At 47.2% G+C, this 26,173-nt stretch overlaps 1 protein-coding gene across 9 annotated transcripts in view; it reads left to right on the top strand.

Moving 5' to 3' along the window:
* MEGF11 (multiple EGF like domains 11) overlaps positions 1-25,634 on the top strand; it is a 306,782-nt gene extending 281,148 nt beyond the window's left edge. For 2 of the 9 annotated variants that reach the window (XM_068143523.1, XM_068143522.1), the window contains exons 21-25: positions 627-745; positions 8,903-8,969; positions 15,367-15,423; positions 22,099-22,305; positions 23,132-25,634. In XM_068143523.1, the coding sequence (XP_067999624.1) occupies positions 627-745; positions 8,903-8,969; positions 15,367-15,423; positions 22,099-22,305; positions 23,132-23,292 (611 nt within the window). In that variant the 3' untranslated portion in view covers positions 23,293-25,634. Of the gene's footprint in view, positions 1-626; positions 746-8,902; positions 8,970-15,366; positions 15,424-20,959; positions 21,146-22,098; positions 22,306-23,131 lie in introns of those variants that run through there. The other 7 variants (XM_068143525.1, XM_068143524.1, XM_068143527.1 and 4 more) reach the window with 7 other exon arrangements.
* Positions 25,635-26,173: the final 539 nt, after the last annotated feature.

Below are 26,173 nucleotides of genomic sequence, written 5' to 3'. Positions count from 1 at the left end.
TAAATATGATGCCTTTCCTGGTAAATTATTTCGCTTGGTAAATGTGTTCCTGAGTTAAATTAAGAAAACAGTTTAAATACCTCTAAGTATAACAATATAACTGCCCAAGTTTGCCTTTCAGTGCTGCAGCTTTCTGTTTTGCTAAACCTTTGCACACAAAGCTATGTGAAATGTTCTGGACTCCTTGGTGTGGTTACAGTACCTTGATTTCCAACGGGAACTACCTTTTGTGGTAACAGAGTTTGACTTGATTGTTTCATAGCTACAAGGGTTGCTCTCACCAGTAGCTCTTACTGTGTTTAAATGAAGGAAGACACTGTTGCAGACCATGCATTCCCTGAGCCTTGCATTCCTTCCCTCACTTGCAAGGCAACTGGGCTGTCAGGAGTATTTTTCACTTTTTAATAGCACTGTGTTAATGAAATATTTTGCTTTTTTGATCTTTAACATTAATATTCAAGAGCTTCACAGCCTGACAAAGCAGGATAGATTTCACCTGCAGATGTTTTAGAACACCCAGCACTCTAACAAAGTTTTCTATACTAGCTTGTCTCTAGCATGTTTGCAGCTTCTTAAGCATCTTTGTGGCTTCCAAAGTATTTTGTGATGACTTGTTTTCTTCCCAGATATATCTCAAGGTAGCGGCAGTGTACATTGTTTTTCCAATCCAAGCTACCACACTCTCCCCTGTGGTGTGACTTCACGCTTCTTTACCAGTAATCTGGATGGAAACAGCTCCAGTAAGGTAGATATTATCCCACCCCACTCTAGCAATGTTTTTATCAGTTCAAGGAAATCAACCAAAGCAATGCCTGTTGGATCCTGTTGCCTGCCAGCATTATTTATGAAGCCAGGGTAGCTGTTCCAGACACTGTAGCTCTAACAGACACAAAAAGCTCTGCTTTCCCCTGGGTGTATCTTCGTAATCCTGTGCCTGCTAACTGGAGCTTCAGCGCATGCCTGTCTGGGTCAGTAAGCCTTGGTGTCTTAGCAACTATAAGGTATGTTTGTTTCTCAGGAAAGATAAATAACTAGATAATTGTAATGATCCATTAATATAACAAAAGCAAATCAATGAAGCCTTGAGTCAGTAATCTAACTTTGCTATATCATTGTTTCCCAGCTCAGTAGGCACACAAATTTCCCGCTGACACAGAGAAGTGTAGAGATGCAGGAAGGTATCTAGAGTGTCTTCTCAGCATTATTCTCATCAAGGGGCATTCTGAAAGCTCTACTGTTACTGATGGCTCTCCAGCAGAGCTATTCAGACTCTACTGCTCCAACATCCAGGAGTACCTTAGTTATCACATGTTGCTATAGATTCCCTTGGACTGTTCATGGACAACCCTCGATTCACCATATTAGCAATCGAGTTAGATATGATAAAAGATTTGACACCTCTTCCTTTAGAGCCTTAATAAGCCAAGGTGGGGCAAGGGGTAGGGAGTTGAGGAAAAAGGAAATGCAATTCATTTCAGCAAGGCTGTCAGCTTTAAAATGATGGTCACCTTAATCCAAGCATAGCTCTGCTGAGTGGAAAGCCATGAGAACAAGATTAATGCTATAAAGACACTACTGTAGAAAACAGGGTGTGCAAAAATATTTCTACATGTGCTCCTGTAAGTCATTCCTTGGTTATTAAAAGAAAAACTCATTAAAATGTAATAAAAAGGCTGGCTCCAGAGACTTCTCAGGGAAAAGTTTAGACAGATGTGTAAATATGTTTTGCACTGTAAACGCTCCCCTTGCACCTTGCATTTTTGCTCCCCAGATTGAAGCTGCAAATGCTCTCGATGTCAAATTTAGGATGAACACCATGAATGTGGCTCTGGACCACTGATCCTGTTGCACTAATTTAAATGAATTCAGAAAAGGTCAAAGCAAGCACCTATCCTGGTTTCCCAGCCACCTTGGCACAGAGCTACTCCAAATATTAAGCTGCTTAAAAGGTTTCAAACCCAAGTGGTGCATTTGGAGTAGCCTGGAAGCTGCTCACCCTGCTGTAGGCCTGGCTATCGGCAGTTGGTCAGCAAGTTGCCCCTGGTTGATTAGTCTTTTTTGACTATCACAGAATTGGTTTGGTTGGAAAAGTCCTGTAAGATTATTGAGTCCAACCATTAACCCAGCACTGCCAGATCACCACTGAACCCTGTCCCTCAGCACCACGTCTACTTCGGTTTTTAATCCATCCAGGGATGGGGACTCTACCACTGCCCTGGGCAGCCTGTTGCAGGGCTTGACAGCCCTTTTGGGGAACAAATTGCTCCTCATGTCCTCTCCTCCCCTGGTGCAACTTGAGGCTGTTACCTCTTGTCCTATCACATCTTACTTGGGATAAGAGACCAACCTCCACCTGGCTCCAACCTCCTTCCAGGAAGTTGTGGAGAGCCAGAAGGTTTGCCCACAGCCTCCTTTTCTCCAGGCAGAACACCTCCAGTTCCCTCAGCTGCTCCTCACAAGACTTGTGCTCTAGAATGGCCTAATGTATGGCCTAATATTTCCTTTAGATGTCACATCATCTTGCTTATTCATGAGAATGCTTTGCAGTGCTTAATAGCTGAGGAGGCCCTAAAATATGCTTCTTGTGTCTATGCAGTTCTCCAGCCAAGTAAGACAAAGGATCATACAAAGCCCCTAATGGCTGCCTTGACGGGATTCATTTCCAAATCCGTTTGTCTGGTGCCATTCCCACTTTCTGCAGCGAAGCTGTACTTGGAGGAATCATTTCTTTTTAGTGCCAGCTGGGGTCACAAAGGAACCAGCACAGATGCAAAATGTAAAAAATGGCAGAGGAATCTCTGAACTGCTGAGCCCCTGCCCTGGCTGCATTATCCTCCCTGTGCTCCAAGGAGATCATGCCTTGAGGCGATGGACTGGAGCCACTCCTCTATCACTCCTTTCAGAGAGACAGCTTGGGCAAAGGTACAAAGACAGAGCAGTGGGGAGATGAAGCCCTGCTCCAGTTTGAGATGGTTTTCTCTCTCATGTGCTCCCCCTGTGCCCCTCTTGTCCTCTCCTCTGTGCCTAATTTTACATTTTCTCTCTCTTCCCCTGGTGTTCTCTCCACTCTGTTATCTTTCTAGTTTTTCTCATATCCACTTCCCTATTCTCTTTCCTCACCAAACTCTACACATATTACTTCTGCTTTCCTTCCTGCTGTCTCTGCTCTTCTTTCCCAGCCCTATACCAGTTCAACACAGGTCAATCTGGCCACAGGGTACTGAGCATGGTTGTCCTGCACTAGTAGCTGTATTTAGTGACCCTGCTGCTGTTACCAGTGTGCATGGTGGGCGCTTCACTAAGGAAACAAAGACAGCTGAGAGCAGAAGCTAAAAGGTCCAGCATTGCTCTGAGAACTGTGGTTTGTGAGACAGGTTTGTCTTCATAGGAAGGGAGAACACCAAGCCTTCCCCGGTCTCTTCCAGGATCAGGGGGAAGGTATCTCACCTCATTTCCCCTCTGCCAGACAGACATTTGGCTACTGCTCCAGGGCCCTCTGCGTGTCCTGAAGTTAAAACTTTGAAGTTGTTGAGAAACAGGTAGGAGTAGAGGCATTAAAATCCTCCTGGTGTGTCCAGGACTGGTGAGTTGTGCTAGTGGAGCACTCAGACTGGAACACGTGCAGGCAAAAGCAAGTGGGAGGATAAGGGGTGGGGAGTGTATGAGAAGAGACCCAAAAAAATGCTTGGCTTCTTTTATCTAGCATAATGAATGCTGAGAGGGAGTATGATTGCCATCTATAAATACAGTGAGGTAAACACTTGGAGGGAGAAGAGCTATTTAAGTTAGATGACAGAGTTGGCACAAGAACAAATGAGGATGAACTGGCCATGAATGCACCGAAGCTGGAAATTAGATTTTTAACACTAGATCAGTGAGATTTTGGAATAGCTTCCCAGCAAGATTAATGGGACAAAGAAATCTGATTTCTGTTAAAATGGAGCTTGATCAGCTATCTAAGTGATTATGTGTCTGGGTGTTTGCAGGGAAAGGTGGCTGGACTCAAGGACTAGATCATCAAAACCCTTCCAGTCCTGTGTCCCTAAAGCCTGCTCCAGCTGTGCCAGCAGGAGTTTGGGCTGAGCTTTGCCTCTGTGTAAGGTCCAGCAGAACAGCTCTGCATCTCTGGACTTAAGGAGGAGGATCCTGCATCTCAGTGCAAGTTTATAACTTCCAGCAAGTGCCCTTCCCTTGTGAGTGAGCCTGCAAAGCCAGCATGCTGGCTCACTGAAGTAAAAGAGATTTTATTATCAGCTGAAAAAAAAAAGCCAAAAATTGACCTTTGCTGTTGGCTCCTACAAGTAGGTCTGGCCTTATGACATGGGCAGCAGCAAATAATTTTGATGCTGCAAGTCACCAAGGAGGATCATACATGAACCCAAGTGAAATTGTGCCACAGAATTCCTGCACTAAAATCAACCCCCCAAAACCCAAAGCAGATAAATGCACACCCCCACTCCAGTGTCTGCACATCAGAGCTCTCCTGGCTGAGGTTAAGGACCAGATTTGCTCACTTTGGTGGGACCCTTCACAGCACCACACTTGGAGGCCAGCTCTCTCCTTGAGTTTTTGAGTTGTAAATGAATGTAGGAAAATATCTCTTTTACAGAAGGCTGCAAAAGTTTGTGAGGAATACTCTGGACAAAGCATGAGGCTGCTGTACTGCTGTGTCACAAGCACACAGAGGATTCTCACCTTGTGCTTTTGCAGAGCTCTTAATTCCACCCTCTCTCGTGACTGAAGGAGAACAGCATCATAGCTAGAGTGCAGGTGTTGCTGGTTCCTACAGACATCATAAAAATCAATGGCTATTCGATGTCCTGAGATTTTAAAGCCAGCAGATTCACATCTATTAAAGGAAGTTCTAAATTCTACCAAAGACTTCACATAAAATCAGAAACTGCAAAACAGAGGTGACTGGAAATGACCTGACCAGATGTCACCCAGCTCATAAAAAGGACTTCAACTACAGAAAGCATCATTAAAGTACCTTGGACTAAACCATGACCCAGGAAGAGGAAGATGGGAGATAACAGAATTGCTGCAGAGTGTTCAGGATGGACGTCCAAAACTGACAAACTCAGGCTTGGTCCATGGAAACCTGAAGTCAGGAGTCAAGGACATGAATATCAAACCCCTTATAGATTGCCCACCTGGAGAAGAAGGTCTGGTGGTGTTCCTGAGGTACTGCTTCGCCTCATCACCGTGGAATTCAAAACACAGAGACAAATGGCCCCTTGGGGATCAGCTTGCCACAGGATTTATCCACCTGTTTCAGATGTTGCTTTTCTCACTTCATTGACCTCAAACAAAAAGTTGCCAGATATGAGGAGCTTTGACCAAATGCCTCAAACTACAAGCTAGGGTTCTTAGTGGACAGATTTACTCTGAAGGATTTTTTTTTTTCCCCTCCAGAAAAGCAATTATGCTTCCAACTGGAAACTGAAGTATCTTCTAGCTTAAAAAAAAGTTAACAAATTATAGTGTGTTAAGAAGTTATGGTAGCAGAAAGAGACAGCTATAATCACATTTCTTCATAATTACTGCATTCTGAAAACCTTCGAAACGTCCCCCAATCATTTCATTACTAAAAATCAATTCTGGCCCCTAGCTCGTCACGCCAAATTTTAGGGTTGTGAGCTGATTTATAAACCCTGCAAAAAAAAACCCACAGCTTTTAATAGAAACTCCAAGGCTTTAATAAATGGGAGCTAAGTGGTGCAGCTGGACTGAAAATCAGCATTTCTGTCGTCGCTGTGAGTTTGGAAGTGAAGAATCAAGCCCTGCGCTCCTCCAGCAAAAACTGACAGCGCTGTTAGTGGGGCTGGGCTGATTTACACCGGCTGAGCATGGGGCTGGGGAGGTTGGCTTCCTTCCTCCGTGCCCACATTACAAACCAACCTGCTTTTCATCACCTTGCTGTTGCTTGTTTGCTCTGACTTGCATCTGACAACTCATATATCTGCTGTCCACATTGATGTCCTCACTTTTGGGGGAGTACAAGGAGCTGCTGAATGACAAAGAAATGACTCCTGCGCTGTCAACTGGGAAATGCCAGATGCACAATCTGTGCCAGGAGCAAGGATGTGCAGTCACAGCCACTGCTCTTGGGCAATGATTGCTCAAGAAATATTGCGAGCAAGCAGCTTTATCAACTTTCTATGTGCTCTGGGCACATCCTTGAGGAGAGTTGCTGGTACAAAGGTGCCTAATGAGCTGATGACATGTGCTGCCTTAGTGGGAATATATAGAGAGAAGAGAAAATGAGGAGGAGCAGGATGAGGCACTACATACAGTTCTCAGTGTGCTGCTGGTGCTGTCTGATGTGAGATTCATGGGCTGTGGGGCCACAAGGGACTGTTGTGATCATCTGGCTTCACTGCCTGCACAGCCAGGGCAGAGGACTGTCCTGAATTAATGCCCCTCTCAAGGTCAGTGCTGGTAGATCAGCAGCAGGGTCTCCTTCAGCCAAAGCCTGGCTTTCATATGGGTTTGAGACAAGCTCCCTTCAGTGTGCTGGCATTAATCTATCCTTGTCTGTGTGTGCCTGTGTGGACACTTTCATTTATATATATATGCACACACACATCTGTGTGGGTGCTGTCAGCGTTTTTGCACTACTGTGTGTCCTGAATCTTTCTTCCAGGCTGGAGTTCAGCCCATTTGAAGCACAGTTATGTGGTCTGCAAATGCAGAAACCTGTTTGTGTAAAAAGCTTCAGCTGAATAGCTCTAAAATTACTGTGCAGTGGCTTGTGTAGAGACCAAACATTTACTGTGCCTGTCCCTGCACAGCCTTTTCTCTCTGTGCTGTCTCCCGTGTCTCTGGACAGCGATTGTACCATGGTTTCTCCTATGTCTGTTTAAGCCGGGGAAGATTATACTGGGTGTAAAAACACATCAAACCACTTTCTGCATCCTCAATCAATAGGATTCAATCAGCAGGATTCAGTCAATGAGGGCAAGGTTTTGCCTTTGGTTGTTACAAATTTCACCCAAATGAAACCTAGTTTCTGCCATCAGATAAAAGCTTCTGAATGTCAGTGTGCAATTTGGTTGTCCTAGATGTGGTGCTCTGGGTAGAGAGAACTATTTGCAGATGCTTTCCTTAGAGATAAGGGAGAGGCTGCAGATCTCTGCAGCTCTATTCTGAGTGACCCAGGTCTGGGGAAGCTTGCAGAACATCTGGTTGGCTGCCTGGGAGGATCCTGCTGGTCCCTGTTGCCCTATTTATAGAGGAACTTTGGCCAGAGAAGATTTCACAATCCTAAGCCCTCCCCAGTGTGGTCACTACCTAAACCAAAGGGGGCAGGAGCTGCATGGCTTCCTAGACCCAGCCCTTCCTCTTGGTCCAGAATTTCTCCTTCCCTGAGGTGGCACATGCTCTGTCAGGTATTTCCAGGAGTGCTGGGGATTCTGAGCTTTCTGCAAAGCCATCCTGGTGTCAGGGGGCAGCAGGGGCTCTGCCGACCGAGGGACAATGTGGGGCTGCTGTACCCTGCAGTGGGGTGACTGTAGCCCTAAGGACTGTTGCATAGGGCTGAGAAGGTGGCGAAAGTACTTTGGGGGTTGGCTGTAGGTGCTGGGTACCAGCTGGAACTTCACATCCCAGTAGACTCCAACGCTTTTTGTTCCAGGTCTTAAAAACCAATATGAAAGCAAAGCAAAAATTAATGAGATATCAGGGAAAACAAAATGTTGTGGGTTTGAATACTTCCTTTCAGTTTTAACCTCCTTTATTGATGAGCATTTACTTGTAAATACCATAACACAGCAGAGCTGAAGCCTCTGCAACAGAGGCAGGAGGCTTTCCCGTTTGGATGCAGAGGAGAGCAGCAATGGCTTCATCATTTTCATTTTTCAGAAGGGTTTGGGATTTGCTGGTGAACTGACCCTTCCTGAGGAGCAGCTGTGCCTTCAAAAGCTGTGGCTTTCAAGGGAAAAATATCAAGGTGGAAAAGTCAGCAGCTTAAGCAACTACAGTGATTCACAGCCCCTCCTTGCTTTGACCACCGTATACTTTGTAGAGGCCCTTTTGCTGTGATGCTCCAGTCTAGAGGAGCCATGCACCCCCAAAATGCAGCCCCTCTCCTTTCATTGACCTCTGTAAGAGATGCTCCAGCATCTCCAAAATCCCCATCCCTCAAGCAGATGTTGTGCTTCCCTCTTCATGTCATGCTTCAGCATCACCTAGCCCAAAAGAGCCTTCTACAAATGGCAGGAAAATCAAGGGCATATTGACACATGCTTACAACCACAGAGCCTTCTCCAGATGGTACCACCTTGGCTGTGCCCAGCTGCTCCTGCCCAGCCACACTGGCACATGGTACCATGCTGGCTGTGCTCTGGCACACGGAGGGTCTCAGCTGCAAGAGATTTTTTTTCCATCAGCAGCATCTGGAGGGCAGCCCTGGACAACTCTCCTGTTTTGCTGGCAGATCTGCACAGGGCTTTATGCATTTAGGGCTTTATTGCCTATGTTATTTTCCTTGAATTGAGAGAAATCTTGCAGCCATTACATCTCCAAACCCCCAGGTGTCTTAGCAAACCCTCTCTGCATGCTCATCTAGGTGGTTTCACTCCATCCCTCTTCATCCGTTGTTTGAGTGCTGCCAGCATGTCCCTCCATGGACACAGGCACTCCAGTCATGGGTACTGGTTCCTGAAGGAAATCCTGGCTTTTCCAGCATGCTTGTGTTCATTGCTTGGTGAAGTGACTTCCCTTTGTGATTTTCCCTAATGCTAGTGAAATATTGTCAAATTCACATAGATAATGAACCACAATGGTGAGGCCAAGGTAACAGTTATCTCCCATCTCTATTTGTGACACCAGTGGGCTGAAGGCTTGGGTGGGAACTGTCTGTTTATTTCAGCATTAACCCATTATCATACTTTTTGAACAGCTCAGTAACAAAATCCTTGACAGAGAAACTGCAGACTGGAGACCCTACAGCTATCTGAATGAACTAGGTCAGTAATTTTTAAACAATTTAATCACTTTAGTAGACTGTAGAGCAATTCCAAATCCAAAGCAGCCTTTCATGAAGGCATTAACAAATGATGAGGCTCACAGGTGGTGTCTTTATTTCACAGGCAGAATTGCTAGTGGTGAAAGACAGAACTGAAAAGTTTCCTTTACCACAAGTCACAGACTGGGAAAGCAGAGTCAATATTCCTTCTGCTCTCCCTCCCTATGCAGCTTGGTTAAGCCATCACTATCTGCTCTATAAAAGGGTTTTAAGAACTAATTTAGAACATTGAACATTCAAATTTGGGTTGCTTTTGGCTTAGGTTTTGGGTTTGTTTGGTTGGGTTTTTTTTTCCTTTCATGGTTAATAAAGTTTAACACTAAATACTGGCATCTTGATTAAACTGTGGTGCCTCTGTGAAGCTAGAGCCTGTTCTCTATACCCCCTGTTATCTCCCAGTTAATCATACAGACAATTTTGAACCACCAGCCAGTGCAAACAAGCCAAGAGTGAGGTTTAATTGCCCTTTTTGAGTTTATTCTCCCTGGCTTCAGTTTTAACAGGGTTTTTAGCAGCTCTTTTCTCCAAACCAATCCAGATTTACTGTTTGGATGCTCTTTGTTTTCCTATCTGAGCACTTGGAGTTTAGCTTGTCAGTGGCAGGGAGCATTTGCCCTTTTCTGGGATTACTCCTAACTTACTGAAAATTTGCAGTGTGGGGCAAGTGCAGTATTAAGTGGTATTATGGGATTTCTAAGGTTCACTATCTGACAGCTCACATAGCAAAGGAATTAACACAGGGCACTGCCAGGCCTCCCATCTTGTCGCTGCTCTTTTGGTCACACACCATGCCTGGCTCCAAAGATCAAGGCTGCATCAGGAAAATCACAAACCTGTCAAGCTTCAGTGCAAAACCTTTTCCATCATTACCGGCCATTAATGCTTGCTTCTGTAGAACAAGCTGCAGAACTGCTGTTGTGCTTCTCTGTAAGTAACATGGAGTGTTGGGGGTGGGGGTGGGGGTGAGGATTTCCAAATGTTCCCCAAACCAAGTTAATTTTCCTCTTACCATTTTACTGCTCTGCTCCTGAACATTATTTAGTTTTATCTTGTGGTTTCCTGAGCATCCTGTGTGCCATATTCGTCCTGCATTCATGCATTTTATTTTACTAGCAGGAGAGACACTAAATGCCTTTGTTGTAAGAGTGATGTAGGAGTGATAAATACTCCAGCTAAGTGGTCTCCAGCAAAACAGCCTTTTTTTTTTTTTAATGGCATTTTGCATCCTTTTTATTCTTCTGTGTTGCTTTCAAAAGGTCTTTTTCACACTAATTGATAAAAATGAGGTTGTTTTTTTTCCTTCCCTCTCAGCACCAAAATTAATGCCTGCTTCTGTTAACTTTCATAACGTTGGATTCTTGCTCAGCTCAAGGCCATTTCTACAGGAAACTAAAATATTTTCATACTTTAGTGCAGTGGAAGCAGCAGGTTCCACTGACAGGTACAAATTTCAGAAGAAAGATAAAAAAAAACCCCAAACTCTTCAATTTTGAATTGTAAACATTAACTATAAGTGAAGCCTAACAAGGTCACGATCGTGACCATCAAACTTCATCATGCACAGAAGTGCCAGAGTAAAAGAGGTGTACCTCCTTCTCAGCCCAGTTAGCCTTAGTATTTAAGGCACAGATGCTCCAGCTCATGTGCTGGAATAGCAGCCAAGCACTGTGCATGGCTGGACTCCATTAAGAATAGTTAAAATAGCAGTGGACAGCTCAGCTCATCTCTTGCGGCTTCATGAAGTACTACAGAGAGCAGATGTGTGAGCAGCCTAGAGGCAGGGCAGAGGACTTAAAGGGGAATTGAGAGAAATAATGGCATGGATGGAAAGCCCTCAACTCTTCTGGTCACCTCTCTGGTTCTTCAGCCAGCTGAGACAGCAGTCCCAAAGGACAGGCTCTTTGCACCAACCGGATGAGGAAGGGCATCAGGCTCATGAAAATGTCGGTGGACTTGTTAGGAAACACAAGTGCTGTAAATGAGAATCATAGCCGGGAGGAAGGAAATCCTAACAATATCCTCATGAAAATGAACTCAAACGCTCATCTTCTGGCACCTGCACGCGTCAGGAGTTTTCTCAGTTCTTCTTCTTGACCTGTGAAATGCATTTCTGATCAAATCCTGTGCTCAAACTTGGATCCTGTCCCAGGCTGACACCTTTTGTACTCTGAGCTGCCGCAGATCATCACTTTTCAGGGTCATGGCTGTGCTCAGACTGGATGTAAGGATTCAGGGACTTTTCTGATGGGAGAAACCTTCCTTCTCAATACCACACAGGATCAAGGCTTAGACTCCTCTTTGATCTTCCAACTCAAGGACAGCAGGAGAAGCAGCTGCTCCCAAGGAGAAGATGCTGCATTTACTGAGGAGCAGCAGCTGGCAGCTCAGGAGAAGCCAGGAGACTGTTCCTAGCAGAAGCAGAGCACTACTGCTCATCTGGCTGGTGGTATCATGCCTCTTTCCTCGTCACTTCCAAGCAATGTATCACTATCTGTGTCTGGAAGAGGTTTAGCAAAAAGCTTTCTGGAAATGCCATGTCCTTTTGTGTGCCTGTGTCTCTCGTAAAGGCAGTCTCACCGGTAACAGGCATGGGAGTGATTCAGTTAACCCCTTTTGCCCTCCTAAGTCTTGCAGGCTGTGCTTTTACAATGTTGGAAAACACCTTTGGATTGCTCACAGCCTGCATCATTGGCCTTTGCTCATCCAGGAGTCATTCCTCATGTCATTTGGAAAGGAAAAGAAAGGAAAGCCTTCTCTGAGGGAGCGGAGAAAGGGCTGCTCATACCAAGGGGGGCTCATTGAGTCCACCTCAGTCCTTATTTCAGATGACTGTCCTACACACTGCTACAGCAGCACAGATTGAGGAGGTGGAGCAAACATGGCAAGAATGCATGAGAGTGAATCCACCTGACCCAGCACCAGCTTCCTGGGATGATTGTGGGGCAGATGGACAGAGGCTGTTTGCTGTGTGTGATGCTGAGGAAAACTGTCCATTCTTAACTGAGAACCCAGTGTAACTCCTGTCTAAGTCACTCTCTATGTTCCTTCTGATATCAGTGAGCTCTCTCTGAGCCAAACAGAAAGGAAAGCATGAGTCTTACATATGTGTAAGCATGTCTCTGCCCATATGCTACAGATGGAGAGTGAGGAAGGTATCCCTGTGCATATCCACTGTACATACAGTTACGGTGGATTTTCCCAGGCTGAGGTATTTTGCCTGTTTTGCAGGACTTAAGCTGCCAGATTTGTGTTCTTTCCAACCAGGACATCCAAGGAGCAGCACAAAGCCTGTATTTTTCCTGCTGGCACATTTTCTTGTGAGCTTCAAAGATTTGGCTTTGTCAGAGAGAGAATCACATCTGTTAAATGGAGTTGGAGTCTAGTGATGAGCACAACTGCACAGTTAATTCTCCTGGAATTCTCAGTGTGCTTGAGAGCAGAGTTTGGGGACCCTTCAGTGCCAAGAAGATCTGGCTTTGTCACCTTCTCTGTGTGTCACCACCTGTTTGATGCAGCCTAGCCCTACTAGTTTCAAGGAGTGGCTTGTCTTTACATTTCTCTGCTTGCAGAACCAGAATTGTTCACCATGTGGTTAATCTCTCTTGCTCTGTTCCAGTCTGCACTAAGCAATTGCAGAGTCCAGCTTCCAGCTCCCATTCCAAGCAATTCAAAGATCCTAACACCTCCTGAGTTCACAAAAGTTGTTATGCTCATGAGCTCAAGTGTTGGGCACAGCAGGCTGCAGACAGGAATGGGTTTATCTGTAATGTTTCTTGAACAGCAGCCCTCAATGCAGAGACCAAAGTGTGATTTGCAGCACAACTTGAGTGACCCAAAGCTGCATTTATTCAAGAGGACCAAAGCCACAAAGTTTGATTCAGAGCTGACTTTGCATTCCTCTCAAAGCTGAGAGGTCTGGAAAAATATTTCCAGTTATTACTGATTTCACCCCAGCAGGCAGTTTAGCTTCAGACTTAAACCTAGACTTTCCTGCAGGGCTGGATTCCTGGCCAGTTTAGAGCTTTTCCACATCCACTGCTTTTGCAGTTTGAAAAATGATGTCTCCATCATCTCAGAACCAAAGTCAGGTTCACTCTGACAAAGCCTGTCAATAGGGGAGCCTTTCCTCAGGAGGGCAGCAAGTTTGGGCTTACTCAGGGCAGAGAGAGAGAGCTCTCTGCTGCTTGCAGAAGCCCTTCCAGACATGTCTGACAGTTCCAGTACAACTGTCAGCAGCTCAGACAGAGCTGACTTAACAAAGTATGCTCAGAAGGTGGAGTCCTTCCCCTCCAAGCTATCTAAAGTGCTGATTGATACTGCTGCATCCTCACAGCAGCTCCAAGGCTCCAGCTTTCATTCCAACCAGATGCAATGGGAGCACTTCTGTAAAGACCTGGTAAGATCCTGTGCAAGGAGGGACTGTGCAATGAGCACAGCTAACCATTCCCTGCTTCCATAAATCTTATTCTTCATGGTCTAACCATCTCATGAATCCCCAGCACTTATGAGGATGCTGTTCTACAGGATTACTCCTGTGCTTTTAGCTGCTTGCTTTGTCTCCAGCTCCAGAAGAAATGCTCAGTATTTTCAAGTTACTGTGGAGGACTAGATCATGGTCCTGGGCAAAGTTATCCATCCCAATCTTCAGAAGCCAGAGGCTCTTCCCATGTTGCTATTGCTGTGTCCAATGCACCTCTCCATGGGTCAGCCTGGGTCTCCTTTCCCTCTCTGCCACTGCTCACTCTTCATGGGTACAGTCCCTTTTACTCTGTAACCCCAGCTGTGTGTTCACCAGCTTCTTACACAGCAGCCTTGCTCTGCATGGTGGAAGCTGCTTGTTGCTGGAGGTGCTCTGCATGTTTGCCTGCAAGGCTGACCCAAAATCTGCTTGGGCAGTCCTGCCTCTGGAAACTTGCTCAGCCCTGGGAGGAGGATCACCAGAGATGGCCTTTGGGACCACTGCTGCTGGGAAAGAGAGCACCAGCCCTGTGGATTTGAGCCAGGGATGAGTTAGCTTCATCCTCTTCATTCAGCTCTCTGCCCTTGCAGAATACAGGAGGGAACAAAAGCACAGAGCTAATGGCATTAGGTGGAAGAGCTTCACCACTATGCCCAGACTACCCAGTCAGCTTTGCCCTCTGCATCTCCTTTCAGGGGGTGAGTCGGATTCAAGACGTGGTAGAAAACAAAACAGAAGCTACTCAAATGGTTTGGTGTGGTTACTCTTGCCTAAGTGGGGGGAAGAGCCCCATCATAGAGAGCCAACTGTGTGCCACCAGCCCTTTTCCTGTGCTCAGGGATGAGCACCAAGAATCAGAGCAGTTTGATGTGCCAGTAACACATTTATTGCCTAATTCAGTGATTTTTTTTTCCTTATTTATCAAAAACAGCAAAGCTGTCATGGAAAAGGGACTGGTACAGCACTGCCAGTGGTGGTGACAGCTGCTTCTGCAGGGAGCAGAGGACACCAAGAACAAACAGTTGGGAGACCTCTGGGACATGCTGTTTGCCTGAGTTACTTGATTGGGTATCCCATAAGGCCCAAAGCCATTTCTGTCTCAGTAACCAGATTTGTGTTGATTTTGCTAGTCAATAAGAAATATCAGACTCTATAGTTAAAAAGATTTCAAGGCTTACATTACATTTTCCTTTTGATTGATATCTTGGATAATTTGCAGCAGTGAAAATGGAAATGGTTCTCATCCTCTTCTGTCTCTGCAAGGAACAGCAAGTTCTTATGGAGCTGCACAGGGCAGAATCTTTGCTCTTTGCTCTCAGCTGCTGCGTTTTCAGACTGCTGGAGCCACTTGGGGACTGTTCTCATGTTAGTTATTGAGCTGTGCAACCTGATAAGCAAAATCATATTAGCTAATTTAGAAATACTGGGCACACCTTAGAACCTAAGCCTGTGAATTAAGAACATACCATGAAACAAAGCCCCAAGCCAGTCACAGAGTGATGTAACATAACCTGCAGGCTCAAGTTTGGAAGGGTCTACTTCTACTAATCCACCCCAGTGGTTCAGTGATGAAGGTATGGGCAGATTATTTCTTTCCTGGTCTCCTGATGGATAGCTGTTCTGGGTGACAAGCAGTACCCTGCTCCAGGAAAGCTCTCCCTTCCAGGGAAGCTCTTGAGCATATGCATAATGTCAGGTGTGCACAGAACCTCTGCTGCAGCAGAAGGCATGCTTACAGCTGAGGATGTGCTTTAGAGCCTCCCTAAATGAGGGCCTCAATGTACAATTTAGAGGACAGAATATATGCTGCTCAGTCATCAAAGCAATCCAATTTACATAAATATTTATTTGTTTTCCATTATATATCATTTTTATGCAGGTGCTTGTGGGATGGATAGACGTCAGAACACATACATAATGGAAAAAAGCTTCAAAGGTATGGTATCCAGTGCCTGCAGCCACCCTGGCAAAGAGGTTGAGGAGGGTGTCCTAGAAGAGGTGAGATAGGAGACCTGGGCACCTGGGAGAGGAGCCATGCTGAGACAGAAAGGGACAGAGCAATTGCCTACAGAATACGCCTGTGTAGCTCAGCTAGCAGCACTCCTGACTCTAAGCCAGATGTCTGGGGACCATGAATTATGGATGCAAGTCCTTAGGAGGCTGAAGGCTCCTGCCTCAGCACAGCAGCATAAAGGAAGGGCTTTGCTGCAGAGACAGGAGGTGCAGGTGGAGCTGACTGGCCAGGGGAAGCTCTCTTAGGACCTACTAGCCATACTACAAGGGCTCTCTGGTGGCAGTTAATGACAGCCTGGTGCATTTGCCTGCTAAGTTGTGGCTCAGTAAGGCTCTGGGCCATCCTGAGCTTAAACAAAGCCACTAGAAAACAAGCTGACCCCGTTCTGTGGCCTTTGCTGAAGGAGATTTATAGCAGAGCTTGAGAAAAGACCTCAGTCAGTACATTAACCTCAGTCAGTCACGCTGGCACAAAGCCATTAATGGGCATTGACTCCAGGGCAGTTCTAAAAAGGGATCATAGATGAGTCATGAGCACAAGGCCCAATGATTTTAGATTTCAGTTGTCCTCCAGGTTTACATTCAAAATATTCCAGTTATGTATGGACTACAAGGCCACTTGGCACAGTGGTCCTCACAAGCAGGGACTGGGCACAATCCCCTGATTGACTGGGCTGGGGTTTGACACACTGAACTTGTGGCCCAGAAGCTGGAGAGAGGAGCCTCTCATTCAGAACAGGCAGGCTTCAGGCTGAGGTCCTTGATCTGAATTCAAGGCTATTGTGTCCATACACACTTGCTGGGAATGTCCCTCTGTCAGCCAAGGAGGTGAATGCTGCATAGCCTCTGCCCATAATGTCCTTGAGCTGGTATTGGCCATGTGATAGGGCAAATGGGACCTTCACACAGAGCTGGTTTCAAGACACCCTCTGCTATGGCTGAGATGTTACAGAGCAAGTCCTTTATCTGAACTCACAGGGGATATTGAGAGCTTGTCCACACAAAGAGCAAGGACCAGCTTAGAGCCAGGACTGGAGGACACTAATCACTTCATGGCTGCTGTTCACAAAACAAAGGGCTAGAATATTTGCTGAAACATCACCTTACCCCACAAAGTCACCACGGGGAAGCAATAATCCATGACCAAGTCTGTCTTGACAAAGCTACATTCAAACGACTAAAGGGGATAACCCTTTTAATGTATACTTGGCTCATCCACTGCTTTCAGCTACTTTGGGGAGTATCTTTTACAGAAAAAAATAGGAAAAATATAGTGCAGGTAGTTGTTCCCTTAACATGGAATTGTTAATTTCAAGAGCAGTCTGAACTAAATCACTGTGTTTACAAAGCTTAAAAGCTGCTTCAAACACAGGCAGGAGAATTCCTGTCCACAGACACCCAGGGAGTGGGGTACCAGTGTGAATGAGAGGAAAAGACTTGCAGCCACAGCCAACTGTGAAATGCATTTTCTGCTGCTACCTCTTTTGTTTATTATTTAAGATCTGAGCTGTTTCCTTTGTGTTTATCTCCTTATGAAGTGGAAAATTTGGCCTAGGAGCCATGTCAGGATTGCTGTGGCTGTTCAGCTGCCACAGAGGCTGGCACTGGGAAGGGCAGGGTGCCAGGGGCTTAGGGCCACACTAGGGACTCCATAGCTAACCTGCAGGTAGCTGACAGCTGAGATATCTCAGAAGCATCTACCTTTGGCTGACTGAAGGCTTCAACAGGTCAGACTGAAGGCCAGCTTCTGCCTTTAGGCAGCCCCCAAGCAATGGCAGCAGCATGGGTGCTCACAGTCCCAGATGAGTCTCCCGCCAGAAGGAGATGGGTGATGTGCCCAGTGCACAGTAGACAGCTCTCCTTGCCCTGCCAGGTCTGATGTTGGCCCTGACAAGCCAAATTCATCTGAAAAGATGGAGAGGAAGCATCTGCTAAGCTGGGTCACTCACATGGGAGAAACTCCCAGCACCAATTAATCAGACTGTCAGCAAGAAGACTTGGCAGGCAGGTGCTTTGGTTTGATCTACCTTTATGCACTTTGAAGATGATGTCTTTTCCCACCACTGTCTGCTAGATCTAGCTGGACAAAGCTCACTCTGCAGCTGAAAATTGTGTTGGGTGCTGCTGACCCTGATCCAGAGCATTATGTGGGATGCATGGCTGGCAGGGGGCATTGGGTTCCATAGCCTGAGGCTGAGTTTGGGCTGTGGTGGATCTGGTCCACCACCTGCTTCCCCCAGTTCTCTTCAAGATGAGAGCACAAACCCCTAGTTCCACAGACCCTGCTTTGCACTGGCCTGGTCACAGGCTGTCCCCAGAGCAAGGCAGCCAGGAGAGCCTGCCACTGAAAATGCAGCAGCTGTGCCACTGTGGAGGCCCAGGGTGACAGGCATGGCTACTTTGTGTTTGCAAGGGTCACCTCCAGACAGTCCCATCTCACACCACAGTGTCTGACAGTTCCTGCACTGGCAAAGCAGCAGGAGCCATCTGAGGCTGGATGCCAAGGTGCCAGCTCTGAGCCCTGTGGCACATGGCAACAGTGGTTGAGCAGTCACAAGGCTCTCAGAGCAGTTTCTCCAGTGCATGGTGTTTAGTGATGCCATTGCCAAGCTGAGTCCTCTTCTGTTTTGTAGGGGTTTGTTTAAATGAGAAAGCTGCTGCACTGGTGGCATAACATGACCTTGGGCACTAACACTGGAAGGAGGAACCCCTCTGCTTAGCACAGCAGCCAGCAAAACTCCAGCACTGCAAACTCTTAAGGCAGTTCCCTGAGGGACCTGGGGCTTGGTTCAGTGTGTTTCACTTGTTTGTCCTGCAGGAATGTGTCCCCACAACTGTGTCACCTTCTGCAAAGCAGCAATAAGCTGTCACCATGTTACTGTCCTAGCAGCTGGGAGAATGAAAGCAGTCAGGAAGGCTACACCAAGCACCACCCAGATGTGGGATTCTGTAGTAGCAGAGTGGATTTGGTTGTGTACATCATGTCTCCTGAGCACCCCAAGTGTGGCTCTAGGTACCAAGGCTTGCCATTAGTATTCCAGAGGACATGCAGGGCAAAAGAGAGGAACCTGGTCTGTGGGAGGGAAAGTACATTTCCAGTCCTTGGTAACAAAAATAAACCCTTCTTCAAAGGTCTGGTGATTGGTATCCAGGCAACACAGAAGACAGGGACTTCAAAATGAGAGCATATTGCCCATGTTTCTCCAGCATGACCAGGTGCTCACAGCAAGTACCAGGCTGAGCTTTGCACCTCCCCAAGAGCCCAGCCCCACGGCTGGATGGTGAGGTGGCACGGCCAGAGCTCACACATGGCCTGCAGGGCAAATGTGCTGAGCACTTCCCAAGATGTTTGCTCTGGGTTGAATCAATTCATGATGTGAAATTTGACAGTTGGTGCCAGGCTTTTTAATTATCCCTAAATTACCTTAATAACTGACTCAGATACTTCGCCATCCTTTAGCGTTAAATTCTCCCAGATCCTGGCCATGTGTTGTGGGTTAATGACTCCCTGGTGCACAGCGCAGCAGCAAACACACGCCGGGGCTCCGTAAATTATGTTGTTTCCAGAGGGAAGGGTCTAATCCCTAGCTAGACACAGAGCTCCCATTTGCGTCAGCAGGGACCAGCTCTTAGGCATGCTGGTTCTCAAGATCTTCTGGGAAAAGGCAGTTTCTGGGAGAGGCCACGTGAGTCTGGGCAGCCCCAGTGGTATTTCATAGAATGACAGAATTATTTTGCTGCTCTTCTCTGGGAAGAGAAGGGCCAGTGCCACAGACACCTTTCTGGGGGGTAGTGTCAGCCCTGGCAGCAGTACAGGTGAATTTTAGCTTAGGAAGATGAAAGTAGCTGGGCTGGACTTAATAAAACACATGACGTGCTGGACTTTCACCTGTGCCAGCTATGGTGTGCCCAGTTCCACAAACAAACCAGCACTGACCCACACAGCTCTTTACCTGCACGCCACAGGAGCAGGGCCTCTTGCTCTCCCCTCTTTCGCTGTAGTAGGCAGCAGTCTCTTGTAATTGACATTTTATGAATCTAAACCCAGCTATGGTTTGATTTGGTCCCTCTCAGTTGTGGTGCTGACAGAGAGTGCTTTGTAGCAGACCCTCAGGGCAGCAGCAGCCTCAGGCTCACACATGGAGCTCATTTTGCTCTTGTCCTCGCAGGTTCCAAAAGCCACACACACCTACTCGTGCTGCCTGCTCTTGTGAGCTCCTGCCTGTTCATGTCTAAGAATGAAACAAAAGCCCCAGGACTGCCCAGAGAGGTTGTGGAGTCTTCTTTTCTGCAGAAATTCCAAACCCACCTGGACACTGTGATCCTGGGCAACCTGCTATGGGTGACCCTACTTTACCAGGGGTGTTGGACTGGATGATCCCCAGAGATCCCCTCCCCTACCATGCTGGGATTCTGTGATTATGTGACTGAGTCTCTCCCCCTCATCTGGTCCATATCCCTGAAGCAGTGAGTGCTCCTTCACTGGCACCAGCCTGGGCAGGAACCAGGAGCTTTCATGTCTTTGCCCACACAAGACAAGTCGCCCATCACATCCTTTCCAGTCCCTGAAGAATAGTGCCCAATCCATACAGTGCTGGTATTTTTAGCCTAAAGAGTCTCATTTAATGGTAGGACTTATTAATCTTTGTCTATTGTCTCCTCACTTCTACACACTAATGGATCATAGACCACGTGGTACCTTCACTGAAGTCTTATAGACAGCAAAAGTCAATGACCTTGAGCTTGTGTACAGAAGCCTTTGGTATTGCAGGGTTGCTCCATCACTCACTAGAAGGAGAGGACAGGACAGCTTTTTCACTGCCTTTCATGTACTGGGATGGGATTGGTAAAGCTGGAGGGCCAAGCCCTGCTGCCAGCAGCTGAGGAAGGGTTGTTGCTTTGGGTCCTGTCTCCTGTGATGTACCTAACCAGACATGTTTCACTCTGAGGCAAAGGCACTGTTGACTTCACCCAGGCTAAAAAGTCAGACAAGCAGTTTCTTATGACTAAACAAACATTGCAGTGGTGCCAGGGCCTCTGCCAGCCCTCAGGTCCCTGATGGTCCCAGCATGGTCCAGCTGGTTTGTTTTGCAGCAGGGTTTCCTACCAAGCTGGTTTCACTAACCCTGATTGCTGAGGACTTTCAGGACTGGCCTGTACCACCGAAATCAGCGCTCAGAAATGCAGCAGCTTGCTGCAGGCTAGGACCTAACACTTTGCTCAGTGCATTCCCCATCTGAGCCGAGGCAAAGGGCACCAGACCCAGGGGCTGATGGGCACACAGACAGACACAGCCCCGTAGCTGATGGAGGGAGAATCACAGCAGAGATTGAAGCAAACCCAGTGAGTGAGCGAGCAGGACGGGGCGGCTAGGCACAGAGGCCAGGTGTGTAAAGGAGAAGCGATATCTTGTTGTCTGTCTATTTCTTAACCTGAATTTCTCTTTTTGTCTCCCATAGTAGACAGCGGGGGCAGCTGGGACTGCAGCTATTTTGCAAGTCCCACTATTTCACCGGGAGTATTTCATATATACCAGGATCTGCCTTTGTACTGTAACCCAGCACAAGAAAATGCCTCATCTTTCATTGCATCGCTCTAATTCTAAATTACTGGCACTGCCCAGCAGGATGCACACAGCAGCAATGGCACGTTCTTGAATGTCAATGTTAAGACCTATTTATTCTCTGTTGTTTTTATTTATTTTTCAAGCTAGACTGGCACTGTACCTTGCAGCAGGCTGGCATCCCCCAGCCGGCATCACCGACTGGGGAGACCGGTGGTTACAACTCTCACACCAGCCTCGTTCTCCCCACCTAGTACCTCCTGCGTCACCATCTCCTGTTTTCTGCAGCCTAGGGGAGAGGAGCAGTAGATGTCTACAGTGATGGGGGGGAAAAAAAAGGCAAAGTAACAGCAAGGCTCAGCTGGAGGCTTGTCTCCACCCCGCTGCGGAAACCCAAGTGTTCCCCGCTCGCAGGAGTGCGTCCTCCCAGTCTTAATGGCAGAGGGACTACAAAGAAGTTGGTTTCTCCTGGTGCTAGATGGCTCCAGAAGACAGAGCTCTCAGGGGTCATACATGCTGCACTGATACAGTTCTAAGCCTGCTGGGAAATGTTTTGCAGTCTAACATGTGGGATGTGATGCTGACCAAAGCCCCCAGGACGCTGACGCTGTAGCTGGCCCAGCAAGCCAAGTCGCAGCAGAAGGTCCTGCTTGCGGAGCCAACTGGCCGCAGCCACATGCATGGGTCTGTGGGGCAGGTGGAGTGGGATTCAAATGTAACTCCTTAGGATGTAGGGGGAGGGAGGAAAAGGATTGCCACCTCCAATTAAACATCACAGTCAGTGACAGCTAGAACCTTTCACAGGAAAACCTTGGTACTGAGCAGGTTTTGATTTCTTTCCTGCTAGTGAGTTGTGGATGCAATGGTCTGGACACAGCCAGAAGCGCAGGCATTGGGTGTCCGTGCTGGATGCTTCAAGGATCTTCCTTACGCCCCCTGCCCCCTTGTCCCCCCCACCCTTCCTGCAGAGGGTCAGTTGTCATTCACCCAAGCAAGCTGCAACTCTAACACTTCCACTGCGCTCTTGTTTTGCAGACTACATGAAAGAATCTGTGTGCAGCTCCAGCACTTGTTCCCTGAACAGCAGTGAAAACCCCTACGCCACCATTAAAGACCCTCCCATTTTAACATGCAAACACTCCGAGAGCAGCTATGTGGAAATGAAATCACCTGGCCACAGAGAGTCCCCTTATTCAGAAATGCCAACTTCATCCACAGCCAACAAAAACATCTATGAAGTTGGTAAGTGGGGCAGGTGGCAGATGCTTCATTCCAGCCCTGGGTGGGGTCAGTGTAAATGCTGATTTTTGTTTCCCTCCTTTTCCAACACAAGCAGCATGGATTTGGAACAGGGCAGGGAGGTGCTGGATGGTGAAGTCCTGGGCATGAGTATATTGATCTGGAGAGTCCTGGGTGGATGGCCTATGCTGCAGTGGTGGGGATGAGCATAGTGTAGCCCCAAACTGCTCCTCAGTCCCCAGCAGAGGAGGGCTGCAGCCCCCTCTTTACACTCTTCTTTTAAACTGCTGCAAAGTCCGCAAGCTTTGGAAAGCACAGAAATCTAGCACAGTGGTGCTCAGTAATGGGACAAGGAGCACAAACTGGACCATAGGAAATTCCCTGTGAACACAAGGAAGAACTTTTTTGCTGTGAGGGTTCCAGAGTCCTGGAGCAGGCAGCCAGAGAAATTGTGGAGTCTCCTTCTCTTGGAGACATTCCAGACCCACCTGGATATTGTGATCCTAGGCAACCTGCTGTGGGTTGGATTGCCCAGCCCATAACTAGATGCTCTCCAGAGGTCCTCTCTGACCCCCACCATTCTGTGAGCCTGTGAAGGGTTGAAGACATTTGCAGACACTATCTGAAGGTCTTTTGAAGACAGTCTATGCAGAGCTTTGGGAATTATTTGTCCTTGGAGCTGTTTGGTGTTTTTTCCTTGGTCTGCACCCTGTGCTGCCAGTAACACTGTGAAGGGGAGAGGTGGTTTGGGAAGCCAGCATTCTGTGCTTGTGCCTAGTTTGGGGAGCGCTGCTAGTTACCAGAACCTGGTTTTCCCTTGCTTCCCCAGAGCCCACTGTCAGTGTGGTCCAAGACGCCCGCGGTCGGAGTGCCAGTTACCTCCAGAACCCGTACGACCTGCCTCGGAACAGTCACATTCCTGGGCACTACGACCTGCTCCCCGTGCGGCACAGCCCGACACATGGGCCCTCTTGGGACAAGCAGTCTTAAAGGGATGGACTTCAGTGGTGCACTGTGCTGCAAACACAAACTCTGAGGTGGCAAAAGAGAAGACAATCCTTTCCTGTGCTGCAGGATGCTGACAGGACTTCAGACTCCATTACAAGGACCTAACATACCACAACATCAGCTTGGGCCAACTGCTGCTGCATGAGGTTATTTATAAAGACATTTTTGTATGGGTAACAGGAACTGATGAGAACCTCCTCCACCTGTGACTGGAGTATGTCACCCCCAGGAAGGAGTCTCCATGCTCCAGCAAGAACTCTCCGTGGTGTGTATTCTAACCCTGGCTTTGCTGTAAAATCATCCACAAAGGCATCCTAAGTAGGACCTACAGAAATGTACATTTCTACCAACTGCATCAAGAAACCTTTCACTGTTAGGAACAAGGTGACTGGGAACACGCTTGAATCTATTTTATGTCTTTGTCATGGAAGTGGGCATCTTTCTGAATGAAAGCAGGGAAACTCCTCATTCCGCTGCCTGGAAACCTCATTTACTGCCATCACCCTGTGCAACCTGTGCAGATCATTGCTAATTAGCACTGAGATGTTCAGCTTCACATTCAGTACCAGGATATCAGAGGAGCAGAAACACAGGCACATTCTGCACAGTTTTCAATGTAACATCTTGGCAAACACCCCCTGATCTTTGCTAATGACTTGTGCTTCATCAATGAGTCTCATACCCAGCCTAGTACACTTGTAACAAGGTATAAATACTTTGATTGGCACAGACAGACTTTCTTTTTCTGTTTACAGCTCCTGTTTTGTTAGATAGAGCCAGATTTGTCAGGCAGTCTAAACTGATGCACCTCTATTTACTTCCCTGGGATACTGCAGCTTTGCACAGACTAACCTTGGTTTGGTTTCCTTTCCTAAAACTGGTCAGCTTCTCCAGACCTTCCTTACAAACCATCTCATCCTGACTCACCTCACATCATGCCATTAATGACACCCTTTAATTTGATGCGCATTACCATGTAGTGCAACCTTATCCATTGCTGATTCTACCTGAAATGGCATTAAATTGAGCTGAAAATGGCTTTTCTTTTTCAGCAGCTGTCTGTGATTATCAAGGGGTTGACCCAGGGCAACATTTTGGAATAAGCCACCAGGATTGGGTTTTGGTTTGGGGTTTTTTGTTTGGTAATCTTTATTAATCTAGAAAGTAGAATATTTGCCGTTACACAGTTCCTTGTAGATTTTGAGCATGAAATAGTATTGATTCTAAGTATGTAATTTCATTAGGCAAATGTGGAGTTAGCAAGGTGATTGCCTCTTAAATATACACTACAAAAGTCTGTTGCACATTCACCAGTCCGATGGAAGTAGACAAGAACAAAACCAGCACCTCTCCGTTGCTCAAAACATGATCACTTACCGAACCTGCTGGTCTAGGGGACTGATAAGAGGAATCTTACAGCTCAGAGGCTTGATCCTGGCTCTGAGTCAGATTTGGATCACCTGGAGCACTCCATGTCCCCCAAGACAGGCTCAGCCCTTGAGGATCAAAGCCCCTGGCACAGGGATACTGAGCTGCTGGGAGCCTGTGCAGCACCCCCAGACTTGTTGGCATGGTGGGAGCCCAGTTATTTGCTGCTGGATGAGCCAGGACCCCTTAGGGCAGTTGGGTTGGCTCTGATCCCTGCCCTGCAAACCAGGAGCTTTGCAGCAAGACAGGTGAGCTGAGCCCAACCACCCCCCAGGCTTCCAGAGCAGCAGATTTCCATGTTGCAGGATAGCGCCAAAGCAGTTACAGGAATGCTGCATGTGTGCATGGGGGCAAGACTCGTCAGCAATAGCAACTTTCTTTTCCAGGAAAGCCTTATCTGGGGTGCAAGCAGACCATTATTTCATAGGGCCAGCAGGAGTAGATTGTACAAAGTGAAGAGAAAGACTTACCTCAAAAAAACAAACAATGAAGAGAAAGGCAGTTGGCTAAGGAATGCTCTTGTTAGAGACCTACCTTGACACCGAGCACAAGCAGGCTCTCAGCTGCCAGCCTGAACAATGGTTGTGTTGCTGTAACGTTTGCAACTGGACTCCAGAGAGCAAAGATGCACTCAATTATTGTTGGGGTTTGTTGGGGTTTTTTGTTTCGTTTTGTTTTCATTCCAAGCTGGATTTTCAAACCAAATGCAATGACTGCATAGAGCTTAACAGGAAAAAGCAACTAGTAGAAGAAAGGTACCTTCTTGTATATTCGCATTAGCTTAGGAAATAGGCACTGAAATGGCAATACTTTTTTAAGGCAAGACAGATTTGTAATATATTTGTTCACTGTGCAGAGGTACTCTACCTTGTACAAAATAAACTGACTTTCTCTCAGTGTGTATTTCTCAAATGTACTCATTTGCAGACTGAGGCATCCAGCCCACGTTCAGGTCCAAGTTCTCCAGGTGATGGGACTGGTCGTGAATGGGCTGTCCCCAGCTCCCCATCAGCAAAAAGAAGCTGCTGGCAGCAGGTTTATGAGCCAGCTGTGGCAGGATTCCTTAGAGAATACAATGCTTTAAGTCAGACTGTGATTTAGAGCTCATTTAGAGTGAGATTCAGCTTTAACCCAAAACCTAACTGGCTCTGTATGGGTTTTCCTCACAAATCCTTGGCAGTTTAACCTTGGAGAGTCTCAGTGAGGGACCTCAGTGATGCACAAACGCCGTCAGACAAGCCTTTGCACACCTACAAAGCACAACCTGGGGCAACTGCCAGCACCAGGACTTATTTTCATGAGGCGCACTTCAGTGCTTGTGGTGACAGTGCCCTGTGCCACTAGCAGGTTGCTGTGCCTTCAGGTGGGCACTGGAGCACACAGGCCAGCAGTTACCCTGGTGCAGCCATCAGTGACAACACAGGGCACAGGGCAG

The sequence above is a fragment of the Melanerpes formicivorus genome, unplaced genomic scaffold, assembly GCF_026170545.1.
Source record: "Melanerpes formicivorus ecotype bairdi unplaced genomic scaffold, bMelFor1.0.p_v2 SCAF_10, whole genome shotgun sequence".
Classification (NCBI taxonomy): Eukaryota; Metazoa; Chordata; class Aves; order Piciformes; family Picidae; genus Melanerpes; species Melanerpes formicivorus.
Note: the sequence above shows the minus strand (reverse complement) of the source record. Positions and strands in the feature narration are given on the sequence as shown.